This window comes from Mesoplodon densirostris, chromosome 4, assembly GCF_025265405.1.
Source record: "Mesoplodon densirostris isolate mMesDen1 chromosome 4, mMesDen1 primary haplotype, whole genome shotgun sequence".
Lineage (NCBI taxonomy): Eukaryota > Metazoa > Chordata > Mammalia > Artiodactyla > Ziphiidae > Mesoplodon > Mesoplodon densirostris.
Window position 1 is genome coordinate 94821322 of NC_082664.1, and position 19356 is coordinate 94840677.

General features: G+C 39.3%; 1 protein-coding gene across 5 annotated transcripts in view; it reads right to left on the bottom strand.

Annotated features, from left to right (window-relative positions):
* Positions 1-19356, bottom strand: part of ATP8B4 (ATPase phospholipid transporting 8B4 (putative)) — a 267404-nt gene that overhangs the window by 157866 nt on the left and 90182 nt on the right. For all 5 annotated transcript variants that reach the window (XM_060096819.1, XM_060096817.1, XM_060096815.1 and 2 more), the window contains 2 exons: positions 19249-19347; positions 16654-16715 (listed from right to left, as the gene is read on the bottom strand). In XM_060096819.1, the coding sequence (XP_059952802.1) occupies positions 16654-16715; positions 19249-19347 (161 nt within the window). The remainder of the gene's footprint in view (positions 1-16653; positions 16716-19248; positions 19348-19356) is intronic.

A 19356-nucleotide genomic window follows, 5' to 3' on the forward strand; every position in this document is an offset into this window, starting at 1 on the left:
TTCACCTCTTCCAGGAAGCCTCTTCTGACTCCTAGACTGGGCTAAGTACCCCCCTCTTCAGTACTTCCATGTCTGTCCATGAAAACCCCCATCACTGTTCACATTATACTGAAACTACCTACTTGGTTATCTCTCTCCCCACAAAATGAGAATTCATGAAACTAGCAATGGCATTTTAATCATCCTTGGTACACTGAAGATACTCAATATTTAGGGAACTAAGACAGACCTAAACATTCCTCTTTGGCTCAGAACAGCCATATGTCTGGTTTTAATAGTGCTGGGACAATAATTCAAGTGGCCCCAACAAGACTGGCTCTATTGTTGAACCCTATCCAAGCCAATAGGGTTGGGTGTAAGCAGGAACTGTAACATTCTCCCCTACCCCAACCTAGGACATGAACTAGAACTCCCAAAGTAATCCACTCTACCTGGACCCTGAAGGCCTAGGTAAACCCAGCTTCTGCTGAAGGTCCTAACACGTGCACTGCCTCATCCGCTACCCCATAGACCACAGCTCTGGAAGTCCCTGGAACAGCTGAAGGCTTGGGTCAAGGGTTGGACTATCAAATGGTAGTTCCATTTCTCATATTTTAGAGGCAAGAGGGATAGTAAAGGCCTTCTAATACAATCCCTTCATTTCTCTCCGGTATTCCTCAAGTCCCAAAGCCTCTAGAATTTTCTGATGCCTGGATCAATCTAGATAATAGATAGATCTGTCTAGAGTAGACTCTGGTTTCCTTTGTTAGAAAGATGAAAACTTTCTGCCAGAAAGTTGCCCTTTGAATTCTTTGTGGAAAGTACTCTACACTGTGTGCTCCACCCAGCTCCAGGATGAAGTTTTTCTGCTTCAGAGCAATGACAAGATGGCTTCTATGCTTGTCACAGCCCTTTATGCTTTCTAGCTATCAGGGGTTTCAGGCCTTATGGTTTTATTTGTAATCTGCTAATATATATCTAAATACGTATATAACAATCTTTTCTCTTCAGAATTTCTTTCCTAATCACAAGAGCCACTGCTGGGAATTGTATTTTCGACTTGGTTAATTGGGAGATTTTAAGCCAGGGATGGTGGCCAATAATTAGGTACCATTTGAGTAGGACTTACATTAGGTCGACATTATCAGTACCAGGTTTGAAACTGAACATGAACAAATCTGCAGGCCAATTCTAAGTATTTATGCTGGGATATTTTGTATTTATTTGCATAAGCTCTGCTACAATTTCTACCATTTTAGACATCTAATGTTCTAAAATGCTCTCTACTTTAAAAGGCCTATATTGAGTATTGTTTTCTTATCATTCTTTGTATCTCAATTTGTCTTCTTTCTTCTTTACTCCTAGAAGAAGAGTGAGAAAAGTGATATAGAGAAAGGACAAAATTTGGAATGAAGAGAAAAAGAACAAAAACTCTGTAGATATTCACCAATACACAATGAAATGGCATCACTGGTAGTCTATATATAAGAAAGAATGACAGCATCTCTGTGCCCTGGCACCCACAAGAATTAACACCAAAGACAAAAAAAAAAAATTCTATGGAACTACTTTCTATAATGAAGTGTCAGGTGAAAAAGAGAAAGCCCAACACAGAAAATAGGACCGATGCTGAGTGTATTTCTCAAAGTGGGAAGTGATGTTGTAGCATAAGAGTTACCTGAGGGGGAGCAAACAAAGGAAGCCAGGTCCCTTTTTCTATTTATTCTTTTTCTTCCTCTTACTGGAAAATTATGTTCTATTATTTTTTTAAATATTAACCTATTTCTATCATCCAAGTTTCAGAAGGAAATGTTAAGTGAAAGAAGGCAAATTTCCATTAAAATCATATACCTAATAACTTACATAGCTGTCACCCTAAAACCTATTTCTAATAAAGCAAGTGTTGGCAGAGTTAAATCCTCAAGGGGATTAAATCTGGACAGTCCAGGCCCCGCCGATAGAGGCAGTAAACAGACTATATGGCAGAGGTCAGTAATTTCCAACAGATATCTAATAACCGAGTCTAGAAAGAAGAAAACCTCAGCTCTCCCCTTTGGCAGAAAGCTTTACTTTTTTACATTTTAAAACTCTTTACAGTTCATATGGTTTCCAGACCTGCTCTCCAGAAGCGAGGGCAGTTTCCTGCCTGGGTCTCTCGGCTCCCCACATGTGATTTCTCAGGCAGCCAGCCAGATGGACATTTGATTTGAAAATTAAGCCTTAAATTTAGCAGTGTGAAAGGGGAAAGTATGCCTGAACACAAATGCCTGGCACAGGGCAAGGTAACCAGATAAGGCAAGCTGGGTTCATTAGCCAGGCAATTCAGAAAGTCCTGCTGGAGGGAAACATCTGCTGCAGACACAAGGAAGCCCATCTCCGCATCCCCGTCCCAGTGTCTAGGGCTGCCCAGTTTCCCACATTTTTGTTTTTCTGACATGCTACAACCTGGGAGCAGCTGAGAAAGAAACAGTAAGCATTGCTTCAAATACTTCCTTGAGCTCTGCCAATTCAGAAATGAAGCCCAGATGGAGCTAATTCTCTCTCTTTCTTTAAATGTCAGGCACAGTCTCATGCACCTTAAGGTGCAGAGGCATCAGGGAGATTCCAAGTAACAGAAAGCATTTGGATTAAAGATGGGTCTGGTATCCAATGACCCTATAGCAGACATCATTCTCCAGTGGTAATGACAGCAGACAATGATGTTCACAGAACATGCGATATGTGGACACCTCCTCTTGTCTCATATTAGTTGCAGGGAAGAAGGAGGGTAGAGAATACTAAAAAGATATTCTGATCTTGCCTCAAAATCATTTGTTTAATTTAAATGCATTTGGTTCATCCGTCACATAATTATTGAGCATCAACTACATGCAGGATGCTGTTCAGTCAGGTGGCGGAAATAGAGACTGTCTCAGTCTCCAGTAACTCACAGTGGCACGACAGACAGACAAGCACAGCAGGACAGCCCCCCTCTCCCACATCTATCCTGGCCCCCTTCCACTGGCTCTTCCTCCACGCAGCAGGCGTGAGCTTTTCCAAAGGCAAATCCTTCCATGTGTTCTCTCTGTTCTTAGGAAAAACACTCAAACTCTCAATGTGGTCTTCAAGGCCCTGCAGGCTCTGACTTCTGACCACTTTTCCAGCCTCGCCTCACACTGCTTTTCTCTCAGTCTTGCTCTTTGTGCTTCTGCCATTCAGTCCCTCATAATTGCATCCTCCTTCCCTCCACAGGGCCTTTGCACATGCTGCTCCCTCTGTCTGTAATTCTCATTCTAATCCCATCACCCCACACACTGTCTGATTAACTCCTAGTTGTCATAAGTTCTCAGCTTAAATTTACCACTTCCTCAAAGAACCCATTTCTAAACTTTCTTACCTCTGTCTACTGCCCCCCACACACATACACAAAAAAAACCCATTCTTAGAATCACAGTCTTTTCCTTAGCAGCACTTGCCTTGGCATGTAATTACACACTACTTAGCGTGACTGCAGTGGTTCCCCTTTATCTGCGGTTTCACTTTCTGCAGTTTCAGTTACTTGCAGCCAACCGCAGTCTGAAAACATCAAATGGAAAATTTCAGAAATAAGTAATTCATAAGTTTTAAAGTGTGCGCCGTTCTGAGTAGCATGATGAAATATTGCGCTGTCCTGCTCCATCCCACCTGGGATGTCAACCACCTCTTTGTTCAGTGTATCCCACCCTTTAGTCACTTAAGAGCTGACTAGGTTATCAGATCACTGTCAGGGCATCACAGTGCTTGTGTTCAAGTAGTCTTACTTTACTTAATAATGGTCCCAAAGTGCAAGAGTAGTGATGCTGGTGATTCAGATATTTTCTTACTGTGCCTAATTTATAAACTTTATCATACGTATGTATGTATAGGAAAAAACATAGCACATATAGGGTTTAGTACTATCCACGATTTCAGGTATCCCCCGGGGGGGGTGGTCTTGGATACAGGGAGACTACTGTATTTTATTAAGTCTAAGTTGATACTATTTTTCAACTTTCTTCACATCTTCAAAATCTATTCTTTCTCCATCATTAGAGTCCATTCCTTCTGCAATGTTCAGCATCACAATCCCAGTTACACTCTCCCTTTCTTCCTTACCTCTAGTAACTAGTCCACAATGCCACTGTCAGAGTTTTCTTCCCATGTGTTGCTGACAATATCACTCTTATAGCCTCCAAATTTCCCAGATGCTTCTGAGTCTTTAGATCTAATTTAGAGATCATTATTCTTACTTTCTATTCACACTGCCCTCTTTTTTTTTCTTCCATTATTATACCTCTATTCCTTGTCAAAATTAAAGAGAGAATTTTTTAAGTTCCTGACATGGAATAAGGAACTAGATCTTAGTTTTTGACAATTCTGCTCAAGTTTAAAGGTGGTTTAATGTTCCCCTGAATCACAGCTTCAAGGCACCATTTCCACCCAGGCTCCAAAATCCTACTAAGGTTTTCTACCACCTGGCTTTGGTTTATCAACAGAGCCTGCATACCAACAAGAATTTCTGAAAGCTGCACATTCCTAATGAGTTGAGTCATTTTGCTCACTCATCTTACCTGTGAGTAAAAACAATGAAATGTGAGAGTATCCTGAAATTCTCGAGATAAACCTATTACATATAATATAGGTATGATTGCATTCTATTGGGGGCAGAAATTACCTTTTATTTAACTCTGCACCCCCAGCACATAGCATTCTTCCTGACACATGGTAGGCACTTAATAAATGTCTACTGAGTGAATAAATGAACAAATGAACAAACATAGAACCTCTGATTAAAAGCTAAAAACCAGAGAGCATTAGTTTCCTAAGTCCACTATAACAGATTACCACAAACTAGGCTTTAAAACAGTAAATCTTTATTCTCTTACAGTTCTACAGGCTGGAAGTCCAAAATCAAGGTGTGTGCTGAGTGGTGCTCTCCCTAGAGGCGCTAGAGAAGGAACAGTTCCACACCCCTCCCCCAGCTCCTGGTAGCCTCAGGCATCTTGACCTGGGGCTCTATAGCTTCAACCTCTGCTTTCACATTATCTTTTTGTCTATGTATCTTCTTCCCTGCTCTTCTCTTATACACTTGTGATTGGATTACCTGGATGATCTCATCTCAAGATCCTTAACTTAATGATATAGGCAAAGACCCTTTTTCCAAATGAGATCACATACACAGGCTCCAGTGGACCTACCTTTTATGGGGGGGGCTGGGGGCACCATTCAAGCCATTACAATAGGGTATAGTATAATCTCAATTATTTTTTATTTATTTATTTATTTTTGCAGTATGCGGGCCTCTCACTGTTGTGGTCTCTCCCGTTGCGGAGCACAGGCTCCGGACGCGCAGGCTCAGCGGCCATGGCCCACGGGCCCAGCCGCTCCGTGGCATGTGGGATCCTCCCGGACCGGGGCACAAACCCGTGTCCCCTGCATCAGCAGGCAGACTCTCAACCACTGCGCCACCAGGGAAGCCCTCAATTATTTTTTAAATAAATAGTGTGTGGAGGAGTAGAGAGTAATAAGAGAAGAAGACAAAGATACAAAGATGGGAGAGAAAAGGGAGTAATAAAATGCCTTCACAAGTTCACTGTAGTTCACTCTGATCTGGATAATGGAATCAAGAGAAATTTCTGTATTTTCTTTATACTCTTTTAAGTTTTCTTAATTTTCTACCCACAAAAGACAGATAATATACCAATCTAAAATGCATGGGTTGTTCTTGGATTGGAAGAATTAACATTGTGAAAATGATTATACTACCCAAAGCAATCTACAGATTCAATGCAATCCCTATCAAACTACCAATGACATTTTTCACAGAACTAGAACCAAAAATGTCACAATTTGTATGGAAAAATAAAAGACCCTGAATAGCCAAAGCAATCTTGAGAAAGTAAAACGGAGCTGGAGGAATCAGGCTCCCGGATTTCAGACTATACTACAAAGCTACAGTAATCAAGACAGCATGGTAGTGGCACAAACAGAAATATAGATCAATGGAACAGGATAGAAAGCCCAGAGATAAACCCATGCACATACGGTCACCTTATCTTTGATAAAGGAGGCAAGAATATACAATGGAGAAAAGGAAGCCTTTTCAATAACTGGTGCTGGGGAAACTGGACAGCTACATGTAAAAGAATGAAATTAGAACAGTCCCTAACACCATACACAAAAATAAACTCAAAATGGATTAAAGACCTAAATGTAAGGCCAGAAACTATCAAACTCTTAGAGGAAAACATAGGCAGAACACTCTATGACATAAATCAAAGCAAGATCCTTTTTGACCCACCTCGTAGAGAAAGGGAAATAAAACCAAAAATAAACAAATGGGACCTAATGAAACTTCAAAGCTTTTGCACAGCAAAGGAAATCATAAACAAGACAAAAAGACGACCCTCAGAATGGGAGAAAATATTTGCAAATGAAGCAACTGACAAAGGATTAATCTCCAAAATATACAAGCAGCTCAATATCAAAAAAACATACAACACAATCCAAAAGTGGGCAGAAGACCTAAATAGACATTTCTCCAAAGAAGATATACAGATTGCCAACAAACACATGAAAGGATGCTCAACATCACTAATCATTAGAGAAATGCAAATCAAAACTACAATGAGGTATCACCTCATACCAGTCAGAATGGCCATCATCAAAAAATCTACAAACAATAAATGCTGGAGAGGGTGTGGAGAAAAGGGAATCCTCTTGCACTGTTGGTGGGAATGTAAATTGATACAGCCACTATGGAGAACAGTATGGAGGTTCCTTAAAAAACAAAAATAGAACTACCATATGACCCAGCAATCCCACTACTGGGCATATACCCTGAGAAAACCATAATTCAAAAAGAGTCATGTACTACAATGTTCATTGCAGCTCTATTTACAATAGCTAGGACATGGAAGCAACCTAAGTGTCCATCAACAGATGAATGGATAAAGAAGATGTGGCACATATATACAATGTAATATTACTCAGCCATAAAAAGAAACAAAATTGTCTTCTCTGTAGTGAGGTGGATGGACCTAGAGTCTGTCATACAGAGTGAAGTCAGAAAGAGAAAAACAAATACCGTATGCTAACACATATATATGGACTCTGAAAAAAAATGGTTCTGAAGAACCTAGGGGCAGGACAGGAATAAAGATACAGACATAGAGAATGGACTATGGAATTGAGGACACTGGGAGTGGGAAGGGTAATCTGGGAAGAAGTGAGAGAGTGGCATGGACTTATATACACTACCAAATATAAAATAGATAGCTAGTGGGAAGCAGCTGCATATCACAGGGAGATCATCTCGGTGCTTTGTGACCATCTAGAGGGATGGGATAGGGAGGGTGGGAGGGAGACACAAGAGGGAGGAGATATAGGGATATATGTTTATGTATAGCTGATTCACTTTGTTATACAGTAGAAACTAACACACCATTGTAAAGCAATTATACTCCAATAAAGATGTTAAAAATAAATAAATAAATAAAATGCATGGGAGAAACGAAGCCATGGAGATTATCTCAGGAGACCTAAAGCAAAATGCCCTTGTAGTAGAAATGTGTATACAGTTCATCAGCAGTAAGTAGTTAATTGACAAATGCTGTCAAAACATTTGTTTGGTTTGGTATAGACAACCAGTGGGCTCTGACTGAAACCAAATTTACTCACTATAATATTATGATCTCTTTCAGCTTTCAGATTTTAAGATCTTAAGAAGGTTTTACATTATTAAAGTTAATGTTCTAAAATCTCCAAGGCCTCTGTGGCTTAGGTTTAGGTTTGTTTTTTCAAAAGAAATTCTAGATCTCTCCCTATGACAACAGAGAAGAGATACATAAACCTATTTTTGAAAAAGAGAATCAAGTTTTAAATGTTACATAGAATGTGGTGTATTTTTTTTTTTTTTTTTTTTTTTTGCGGTACGCGGGCCTCTCACTGTTGTGGCCTCTCCTGTTGCGGAGCACAGGCTCCGGACGCGCAGGCTCCGGACGCGCAGGCTCAGCGGCCATGGCTCACGGGCCCAGCCGCTCCGCGGCATGTGGGATCTTCCCGGATTGGGGCACGAACCCGCGTCCCCTGCATCGGCAGGCGGACTCTCAACCACTGCGCCACCAGGGAAGCCCGAATGTGGTGTATTTTTAACTTCCATTGTCATCTCAGATAAGTGGGTCCTAGCTCCAGAAAAGCCTGCTATTTTGGTGAGCAGCTGCATGGGTTTGAGTTCAGAGCCAAGGCAGAACCAAACTACTCTAATTAATAAAAAGGAGACAAATATGAGGGGCCCCAGATACTGAGAGGAGACTGGAGACAGCTATACTGAGCACTGAATGGGGAAAGGAGAGATGATAAAGGCCAGCAGCAGAGAAAGAGAACTTTGGGGAAGAAAAATGTCAAAATGGGATTTCATATTGTTTGCTATGGAGTTTGTGAAATAAACTTCATTTATATCCCCCACAAAGTCTTCATTCAACTCTACCTTGCTCTCTAATGCTTTCACCTGGGGGGTTCTTCAAGGGAGCTTTAAGAGGAGAAAAAGAGAGCCACTAACATCTGGGTTTTATAAACTTTAAAAAGAAACTAGGAGATGCCACTGAATAAAAACCCATGCGCAGAGTTTTGAAAGTACTATAATTTCCTGTTATTTCAAGATGCACCTCATTTGGGGAAACAGTCACCATTTAGAAATTCAACACAAAAAAATGTATTCATGCAATGTAATAATTGATTACAATGGAAAATCACTTATAAGAACTACAGCAATGTCACGGCTCACATACAGAAACCAGCGCATTGGCAAATGGACGCTTCCATTTGCAAAGCTGACATGCAAAATCGCCCAAGAAATGATCAGTCCAAGACTTAAGAAACTGAAATTAATTTATCGGGGGTGAAACTATTTTTGAAACACTTTTACTCTGAGTAGCACTGTGAGCTAAAAATTAAATCAATTTTAAACCATTTGCACTGAGCCCAAAAAGTACTGAGACTACTCCCATTAGTTTGCTTTTCAATTCATTGTCATTTAAGCCCATAATAGTGTGTTTTATTAACACTGTTTAAAAAAAGAAGAATCAATATTTTTCACCTCAAATTTTCCTTTCAAATATGCAGATTTCTTCATATAGACCCCGAATAGCTGTCCCCTAGACCCAATGGTACCATCATAACATAAATTATTTACATGGGCTAGAGATAAAAAAAAAAAAAATTGAGTTGGTGCTCTGCCTTGTGTTTAACCACAGAAGTCTCCACTCCCCCTGCAAGTCCACAGGCCCTGATGAAGACGAAATAACTCAAAGCAGGGTTCATCTGTTCTCCCATGTAATCAATAGGATTCCAGAACCTTGCACGTTCCCACTCCCCCACTTACAAGAAGCACAGAGACACACTAAATATGTGTCAGCTGCAGATTCATTAAGTTCAATGACCTTGGGCATTTTTTGTTGAGGGAGCTCAAGGACAAAAAGAGCATATTTAATAAGAATAATAAGCCACTCTTACCCAAGACCAACATTGTGGATCAAATCCAATACAGGGGGATAACATCCATGAATTACTCCTCTCCTGAGTAAGTTATTGCCAAGAAGTCAACAGCAAATGATAGAGCTTTTGATCACATACCTCTACATACCTCTAATCTGGGAGGACAAAGAAGATGGGAAGAGTTCCTTCAGAGCTGCCTGAAAGGATCTGCTAGCCACACTTCTGAATCTCTGCCCAAATTTACTCAGGGAATTCTGCAAACCAAAACTGATGCAGATACTTTACAGATGAGTGCAATATAGCTAGTAATTGCAGTATAAAACTTATATTCAAACTGTTTCAAATTATTGATGTTTGGGGATTTACATGTGTCACTAATACATTTTTTAAAGCAGAACATTTTGGTTTTTTTTTCATATTGGCTATGATTAAGAAAAGATAAACTTGAAACTTGCTGGTTGGTGGTCTGACATGAAACCCTTGTTTCTGGAAACTCCCATGTGTGACGGAAGTGAAACCTCCCATGCTTTAGTCAATACGCCCAACCTGTTCCTGCTCACTCTTAAACCTTCCGATAAAAGTTGCTATCAGTAGACTGAGTAATAATGCTTCAAGTTCCAATTACTTAATATAGGAAATAACAGGTTCAATGTAATCATTCTCAGTGGATTTTGTAAATATATCACAAAAACCCAGTCTTATGGAAAAGGGTAACTATCAATTTAGAAAGATGAAGAAACTATACTTTAAAATTAAAAACAGACTAAAAATCAAGCAATAGGGAAATGGTTATGTGAATTATAAGACATGAACTCAAAGGAATGCAGCCCTTAAAAATGCAGCCCTTAAAAATTAGGTATATAAAGACAATAGAAAAAGATTTGGAAAACGGTAATGATATGATGTGAAGTTAAAACGGAGGGAGGGAATTCCCTGGTGGTCCAGTGGTTAAGACTTGGTGCTTTCACTGCTGAGGGCCCGGGGTTTGACCCCTGCTCAGGGAACTAAGATCCCACGAGCTGCATGGTGCAGCCAAAAAACAAAAAGTAAAAAGAGAAGGATAAAAATATATACACATAATTATGAGAAATCTTGGCATAGAAAAAAAAGACAGAAAGGAAATATAAGAAAATAGTAATAATTACTTTTGGATAGTGGAAGCATGAATGTTATTTTCTTCCTTCTACTTTTTCCTATTTTCCAAATTTCTCTTAATGAACATATGCTACTTTTATAATGGAAAAAAACCCTACATACTAAAGAAATAAATGAAACGAAATTTTCTATCCTAATATCCAGTGGGAGTTATCACTTAAACCAGAAAAGTTGATTAAACAAACAGAAAATATGCATCTACTGAAATAATATATTTGTTTGCATAATTATGCAGCATCTAGGAATACCAGACTTGAAGAGTACAGACAATACTCTGCAGTAAAGAAAGCCCTTGTCTCTCCCTATAAATACTCACAGTTTCCAAATGAGAAATGATTGAAGAAGATTGATGGGAAGAGTTCTGTGAAAGAGTCTGGGAGATTTAAGCCAAGCGTACCAAAGCTCATGAAAGTATAAAGTGGAATTTGTTACACAAAAAGCTGATGGGCAAGAGCAGTTTGAAATCTAGAGAAGGCAGGAAAACATCCTGCATGAAAGAGGGACGATTGCACCAGAGCATCTGAGCTCAGATTGTTCTAATGCACAAGTGTAAGTTCAGAAGATGTTAGGGAAGTAAAAAATACTAAGAAAAAGTAACGCTGACTTTATTTGTTCATAGTGACACAAGCCACTATGCCAACAGCCAGCAAGATCAAACAGAGAATCCTGAGCTGAGAATCCAGAGGCTAGGTTTATAGCATAGAGCTCATTTTCTTCTCGACTCATTCTCTCACCTGTAACTAAGAGCAGTGCCATCCAATAGAAACAGAAGGCCAGTCACAAATATGAACCACAAAGGTAATCTCAAATGTAAAATAGACAGCTAGTGGAAAGCAGCTGCATAGCACAGGGAGATCAGCTCGGTGTTTTGTGACCACCTAGAGGGGTGGGATAGGGAGGGTGGGAGGGAGACACAAGAAGGAGGATATATGAGGATATATGTATACATATAGCTGATTCACTTTGTTATACAGTAGAAACTAACACACCATTGTAAAGCAATTATACTCCAATAAGTAAATTAATAAATTTTATGGTACCACATTTAAACAAGTTTTTCAAAAGGTAAATTTAATTTTAATAATATGTTTTATTTAACCCAATGTATATAAAATACTATAATTTCAAACTGGAATCAATATAAAACAAATTATTAATGACATATCTTACATACTCTTTTTGGTACTATACCATCAAAATCTGGTATATACTATATACTTAATAACACATCTGAATTTGGACCAGCCTCATTTCAAGTGCTCAAGTGCCACATGAGACTAAACAGCTACCTAGCTGGGTAGCAGAAGACCTCCACACTCCTTCCCTTGTCCCAAATCCATATGACTAGAAATGCTGATGGAACAGAACAAAAATTGGAAGTTGCATAAATACATGAAAGTCAGAAAATGATTCAGAGTTGAGGACAACACATGTAATGGGGAAAGAAATAAAAGATGAAAATGAGAAAAATTAAAATCTGGATTTCTGAAGAAAGAAAAATATGGCAAAAATAATTATTGATTGGCCATGTGTTTGACTAAAAATGTGAGCCTTACTACAAAAAAAATGTAAATCAGCATTACAGAATTATTCCTTTGTGAGGATTTATGTGAAAAACTATGCTTATCATTTTAAAAAATTAATGGAATACCTTCCCTTGGATGTCTTTTAAAATTTGAGAGATACAGGCATAGAGATAAAAGTGTAGGTAAAGAGATGGCCTTGACTAGAGGTTCTCAATTGTGCCTGCATAGTAGAATCATCTTGGAAACTTTATAAAACACCAGAGCCTCCCCTGCAAGCCCCTCATTTACTTGCTCTGGGCATGGCTGGGGTACAGATACAATGGGCAGCCCAGGTTGTGGAGTGTCGTATGGGATGACCTCTGCGGGAACTTTCAGACTCCCTCTCACTGCCCCTCACCTGCCCAGGTGCTCTCATGGTGGCCAGTGGCCCAGGATGTTAGCATAACCTGAGAAACCCTCAAGAGAAACACTAAGTATCTCCTGGTACATTTTCCACAGGTTCAGTCAGCAGACGGCACTCGTAGCCTGGGGGAGAATGTGAACTTCCTATACAGCAGGCACAGTAATTTCTAGAAATTGGAATTGTTCGCTTCTACTTAGTTTTAAAACTTAAGTCACCAAAAGATTTTATCAAAGGCTAATTCAACACCTATTTCTTAAGCACTTTCACATATTTAACAGACTGTGGATACAGAAGATTGGTCCTGACTGGAAAGGAATATAAGTAACAAAACCTTGAAAAGGAATGTTATAAAGGGAGAGTTTTGTCTCTCTAATTATTGTGTGGCTTAAGTTTACATTGTTCATTCGCTTGCACAATGCTAAGAACATAGATGAATAATGCTCTAGGCACTAAAAATGAGGACATATATATTTATTCACATATATATTACATTTAGATAATATATATATATATTATGTTTATATTTCTATAATTGTGTGCAAAGCCCTTCAAATGCAAAATAAATAAAGAAGAAGTGGTCAGACCACAAAGTCTACATTTACACATCACAACACGAGTAGGTAAAAGTCTAATCTAGGTTCTTACTTGCCATGGAACTCTGGAAAAGTCATTCCTTTTCTAGGCCTTAATCTCTCCATCTCTAAAAAGAGGCACTATCACCCACACCCTGGGGTTTTATGAGAGTTAAATGTGGAAGCACTGGAGCCCACACATGGTAGTTGCTGAATAAACATGAGTTGAACCTGAATGTAAATGCCATGTTCCTTGCTTCTGAGCACAGGAGAAGGGACACCTGAAGGCCAGAATGACAACTAATTGCCTAGAGCAGCACATCGATCACTTATATAGACCAGGTTTCCTGACTGGTGCTTTCATCGTACCCCCTTTCCCTCAGGAATATCCTCCCCGAAGCTGACCATGCCTCCCCTCCCTCCAGGACAAGCCAGTGAAGTTTCCTGCCCTAGCATGAACCTCAAGTCCAGAAGCCCTCTGCCAGAGAACACAGGGAAACCACAGTACTTAGCAGTGCCCACCCCAGTGTGATACCCACATCCAGCAACATCTGGATGCCTCTGATCCCCTCCAGGCTTTTTACTTTATCTGTGCATCATGACCCATTGGTGTCTAGCATAGACCCAAAAGCACTTTCCTAACATTTTCCATTAACATTGCCATGGGATTAAGTATGCATTAACTGCTGTCTTAGATCAACTTCCCTAAAAGCAGATCCTGAGATGAGGATTCATATGTAAAGGGTTCTTTAGGAAATCACTTCTGGGAGAAACAGGTAAGGAAGATGAGAAGCAACACATGGAAGGAGAAGAAGCCACGCAAGGGTATGACTGCAGGCAAAGTCCCATCCTCACCCTGATTTCAACAGGCACTTGGGGTGCTAATTGCACCTCAGAGCTTGTCCAACTTGAGGCAGGGGTGCTGCTCTTTCTTACTCCTGCACCAATTGGTCATTGGCTCCAGTAGCCCAAGGACAGTGCTCTGAAGAAAGTAGCAAATAATGCAGACAGGAGCTGAGGGTGAGCACAGCAAGACAGTAGTGGTCTGTGCAGAGCGCTGAGAGCATCCTCTATGACCACCAGCTCCAAAAGAGGACTCAGAGCTCCCTGGGCTATCTCAAATCTAAGCCCATTTGATTTCTCCAACTTCTCAAAAATTCCAAGAAATGAAAAGCCAGTCTCCATAGCCTGAGAACATTCTGCAAAGACCACAACCCCAGCCACTGGAATTGGCTAGTAATGGGACTCAGGAAAATTTTACAGATCAAGCTCCTCTGGTAGTTACTGCTCAGTTTGAAAATTCCATAGACACTGTGCTAGGCTCAAGGGACAGAGACATGATCAAGAGAGATGCCCTAAAGGAGCTCACAGTAGAAGGTAATCTTACAAATGGAAAATCTTGTGTGATTTTTAACCGAATCCCAAAGAATACTCCATTCTCAATGATGTGCTTCTACCTTCAACATCACAGGATCAGCAACAATACTTTTCAAAACATCACCCCATATCAAATTACAAAGAGATGTTACCTCATAAGGAATAGAGAAGATGCTAAATGAAACCACAAGAAAGTAAGACCAATGCTACTTATAATGACAATGATAGCGAGCATGTGTGGGACACATACAATCATCAAGTTTCTGAATATCTAAGTTACTGGATACTCCCATGGCCTCCAGGTAGAGGTGCCAATATCTATCACTGCCCAAATATTGTCACAAAATTTAACTGGTAATTTGGGAGACATTAAAAGATATGCTCAGGCTATTAGTTCAAATTCATTATATAATTGTACATATTTTTAAAATACTTCATGAGAGATGATACTTCAAAGTAATGAGACTGATTATCAAATGTTCCTTGCGGAATTAGATCATATTGTCAGATGTAATTCCCATTCAGAACTGCAAGGCTTGAGAAAATCAGGATAGGCAACAGTCCAGCTCAAAGTCACACACTACATTAGCTTACAAAGAGTCACCACCTCTTAAGAATTTGCTCAAGACCATAGAATTATTCAGGGTCAGGACTAAACTCAAGTCTCCCTGAGTGCAAAACCCATACTTTTAAACACCATGCTATAGTGGCAACAATTCAAAACCTGCTGACATTGGAAATGAACCACATGGTTCCAGGCATCTTTATGGCCTATCCATGTCACATCAAGATTACACTTTCAGAGGCTGTGTTTCTACAACTGTGGTTTTAGAATAAGATTATTTTTTTCACTGTGCATTTAATGCCATTTTCTAAAATAATCCAATAAAGGAAAACTATATGTATTCATTACATTATTAATAATCAGTCAATGGTTTTGGTTGCAGGAGATTAATTACTTTAATCCTACCAGTTATTGTCTAGACTACCTAGCCCCTCTTGATATCCATTTCTTGGAATTTTCCATCTCATGTGATTAATATGTTTTATGATATTCCCTTTAAAAATTACATTCTTCACAGTATCCAAATGCTTCAAAATCATCAGCAGATGTGATTGACTGCCAGATTAAAGTACAATGTTAAAAATTTACTTTGTCACATGTTAAAAAAAAAGGGACAAAGAAAGAGACTAAGAAACATGGAATGAAGGTTTGAAATTTCCCTTTTTGCTAAGTTTTCTGGAGGTGTTTTTGCTGTTGTTCGTTTATAAATACACATTTTAAACCATTTCAGATTCAAGAACCATTCCCGTTTATATTTCTTTATAGATGGATGAATTTAACAGCAATTCAAAATCTGTGTTATGGTGGATAATTCATTCTAAACTCAACTGTCAAGTTAATTAAAAATGCTTATCACTATCACTTGATATGTGTTGAAGTCTCTCTAGCAATATTCCCAGAAATTACCAAAGCAAATAATTCAAATACATTAAACATCTGCTACAAACATCACATGTGTGCCAGTTCTAAATAGTATTAGATCTAGAAATGAAAAGTAACAATAATATGTCTGTGTTCCACAAAGGAAACTCCAAAGGAATTTGAAGTAAAAGTTGAGTGGGTAGCACAAGCCTTTGCTGAACTTAAAAAAGAGCCATGAAGATACAAAGGACTTACACTGTAATTTTTAATAAGTTAAAGGGGGAGGGCTTCCGTGGTGGTGCAGTGGTTAAGAATCTGCCTGCCAATGCAGGGGACACGGGTTTGATCCCCGGGAAGATCCCACATGCCACGGAGCAACTAAGCCATGCGCCACAACTACTGAGCCTGCGCTCTACAGCCTGCGAGCCACAACTACTGAAGCCCAAGCACCTAGAGCCCCTGTTCTTCAACAAGAGAAGTCATGACAATGAGACGCCTGTGCACCATAACGAAGAGTAGCCCCTGCTCACTGCAACGAGAGAAAGCCCACGCACAGCAACAAAGACCCAACACAGCCAAAAATAAAAGCAAATAAATAAATTTTTTTAAAAAAGTTAAAGGGGGAAAGAAACATATATTCAATTAAATGAGAAAGCCACCAATTGTCAAGACCTGTTTTGTGACCAGACATCTTAAAAATAGCATAAAGAATATATTTCTTACTTGCTGTCAATGAGCACTTCAGATTGCCGATTATTCACTTGATTATCACTCTTGTGGCGAAACTGAAAATCAAAGTGTTTGTGAAAAAACATATTAAATCATACTTTGTCAGCACAAATAGTGACACTGAAAATACTTTGAGTTCATCTGCTTGGACAATATCACCACCAGTCTAAAATGAGCATGATTTATGCTTACCTTGGACCCAGCTCCACGTGTTCTGAATCTGAATCAAGACCCTTCCCACTAAACTTCATTCTAGGTGTCACCAATGCAACAAGTCTAGCCACATGCTCTTCCAATTCCTACACATTTATAGTTGCTTTGAAGAAGACAGTGTGCCCTTTACTCTGCCACACAGTTCCAGAGAAAACCATACATTAATTTTGATGTCTTCAACAAGGAATGGGGCTTCCATTTCTCTCACATATGTGCTCAATACTTTACTGGAACATCATTCATTCTGTTTTATGGATTTCTTTGAAGTCAAGCAATTACTTGTAACAACATGTATTCTTGTTCTCCAGAAATTCTAATTGTTAACAGTGATCTTATGAAATACTGAGCATTTAAAACAAAAATCAGAATACAATACTGAACCACATTTGGTGTGGATTTATGTTTTTATGCCCAAGTGATCTTATTTCTTATTTTGTATTCCAGTAATGAAAATATCCTATATTACTTAGAAGAATCCACATATTATGAGCCTTCTACTAAACTCATAAATTAGCGACCATTCAGATAAGCCTTTCTACATGAGCTGCCAAGACCAGATAGTAATAGGCTGAAGTAGAGATAAGATGTTATTTCAATCAATTAGCCTAAATGCACAGATGAACAAGAGATAAGAAATTTTGATTTTATATATTATAATCATCAGGATTATTACTTTTTCCTTTAAGAAAAACTCATAATATTGTATCAGTATCACAATATATAGATTGCTTTCATTAGCCCTTCCCTTTTTCAATGTCCCTCCCAAATTCATCCCAATCTTTCTATTAGACTATGCTCAGTGCCTACAATTACAGTGATTGCCAGGTATAAGTCAGTGAATATTACTAGGGAAATAAAGATACTTAGCATTGGTTAACATGAAAAGAGTTTATAGTGCCGGTAGAGGAGTACGTTAAGCTAGTCCATCATTGGCATGCAAACTTCCTTCCACCAACACTGCCATAGACGGGGAACATCATTTTGACAGAGTATATAATTTGACAGGGGTGTATAGTCTCTGCTCCTCCATACCTACACCCTGTCCTCCTACACTCTGCTCTGTGCCAGGGGAAGCTGACCTATTTAATCCTTGCCCTTCGGCTATTCATCGGGCTTGGCCAATAGGTGGTACTGACAGAAACTCATGGGGCCAGAGGAGAGGAAAGTGGGGTATGTATTCCTGGCTTCTTTTGAGCTGAGTCAGCAGTGGCCACTTCCTCTACAGGTAGCCCTCAGCTACAGCTCCAGGTCCAGCAATTGCTTCCTCCTTTTGCTCCTTCAGGTCTAGAAGTAGTATTGCCACCTATGTTTTTGCTATCCTATGTGCTTTTTCTCACTCACAACCCTTTAAGTAGTCCCTTCATTATTAATCTTTCTCCAATCTACCCCCATTCCAATGTGACATCTCTTTCCTGCCAGGACCCAGACTAACTGGCACATACTATCACAAAAGTAAAAGCATATTCAAGCATTAACTGCAGAAGACACAAAAAGAGACTTAGTATTTAGTCACGTCTGTATCTAACCTGAAAATAGTCCCCTAAATTGACTAGCTGGCATCACAGAAAAGGACCAAGCAGTTTACCACCTAAAAGCTGAGGGGCCCACTCTCTGGGCCTCAGGATGCTCAGGCTTTGCCAAGGGGTCTTGGCATTGGCACAGATGGAGACTGGAAGGGCTAGAAACAGTAATCCCATGTATGAGTTCAGAGGAGATATACATCTGTCAGTCACTGGCAAATAGAAAGCTATTGAGGCTAGGGTGCATGCAATCACATAGGAGAGAATAGAACTTGTCTGGATTTAGACTATTTGGTTTGCCCAAGGCTTTGTTTTAAATCTGTGAATTTGAATGACCTTTGGATTATGGAGACTTCAAAACTCTCTGCTGTCTTATACCTTAATTATTTACATTAGTTACCCGACTTCTGAAGTTATTTGATATTGTAATTTCTGGTATAATGAGCAGAGGATGTAAGAATACCTAATATCTACCAACTTCCAAAACTTAGACAAAGACTAGAGATATAGGATAAATAATACTTCACTAGGTGGATGCAGGTTTGTGATCCAATTCTGGTCTTACCACTAACTGGCTGTATGTTTATTAGAAAACCTTTAGTTCCTTACAGGCTTTAGTTTCCTCAAGTATAAAATGAGGGTGTGAGTCTAGTTATTGAAGCCCCCTTGCTATTATCATAAACAGGCTCTGGCTCTATGACATCTATTTTAATCATCAAATAAGTAACCATACAGTTTCTTATGGTACTTACCAAAAGAGCTTCATTCAAAAATTTCAAATGGATCTCTATTTTCTACTTCTGAGAGGTTACAATTCAAACTGAGACCTTAGTAATGCTCAAAAGCAAATACTTACATAATCATCTGTGGCATCTTTGACAGCTGTCATAGTTACCACCAGGACCAAAGGTACAATGGTGGTAAACCAGGTCAAGGAGGAAATTTCTGGAATCAGCTGAAACAA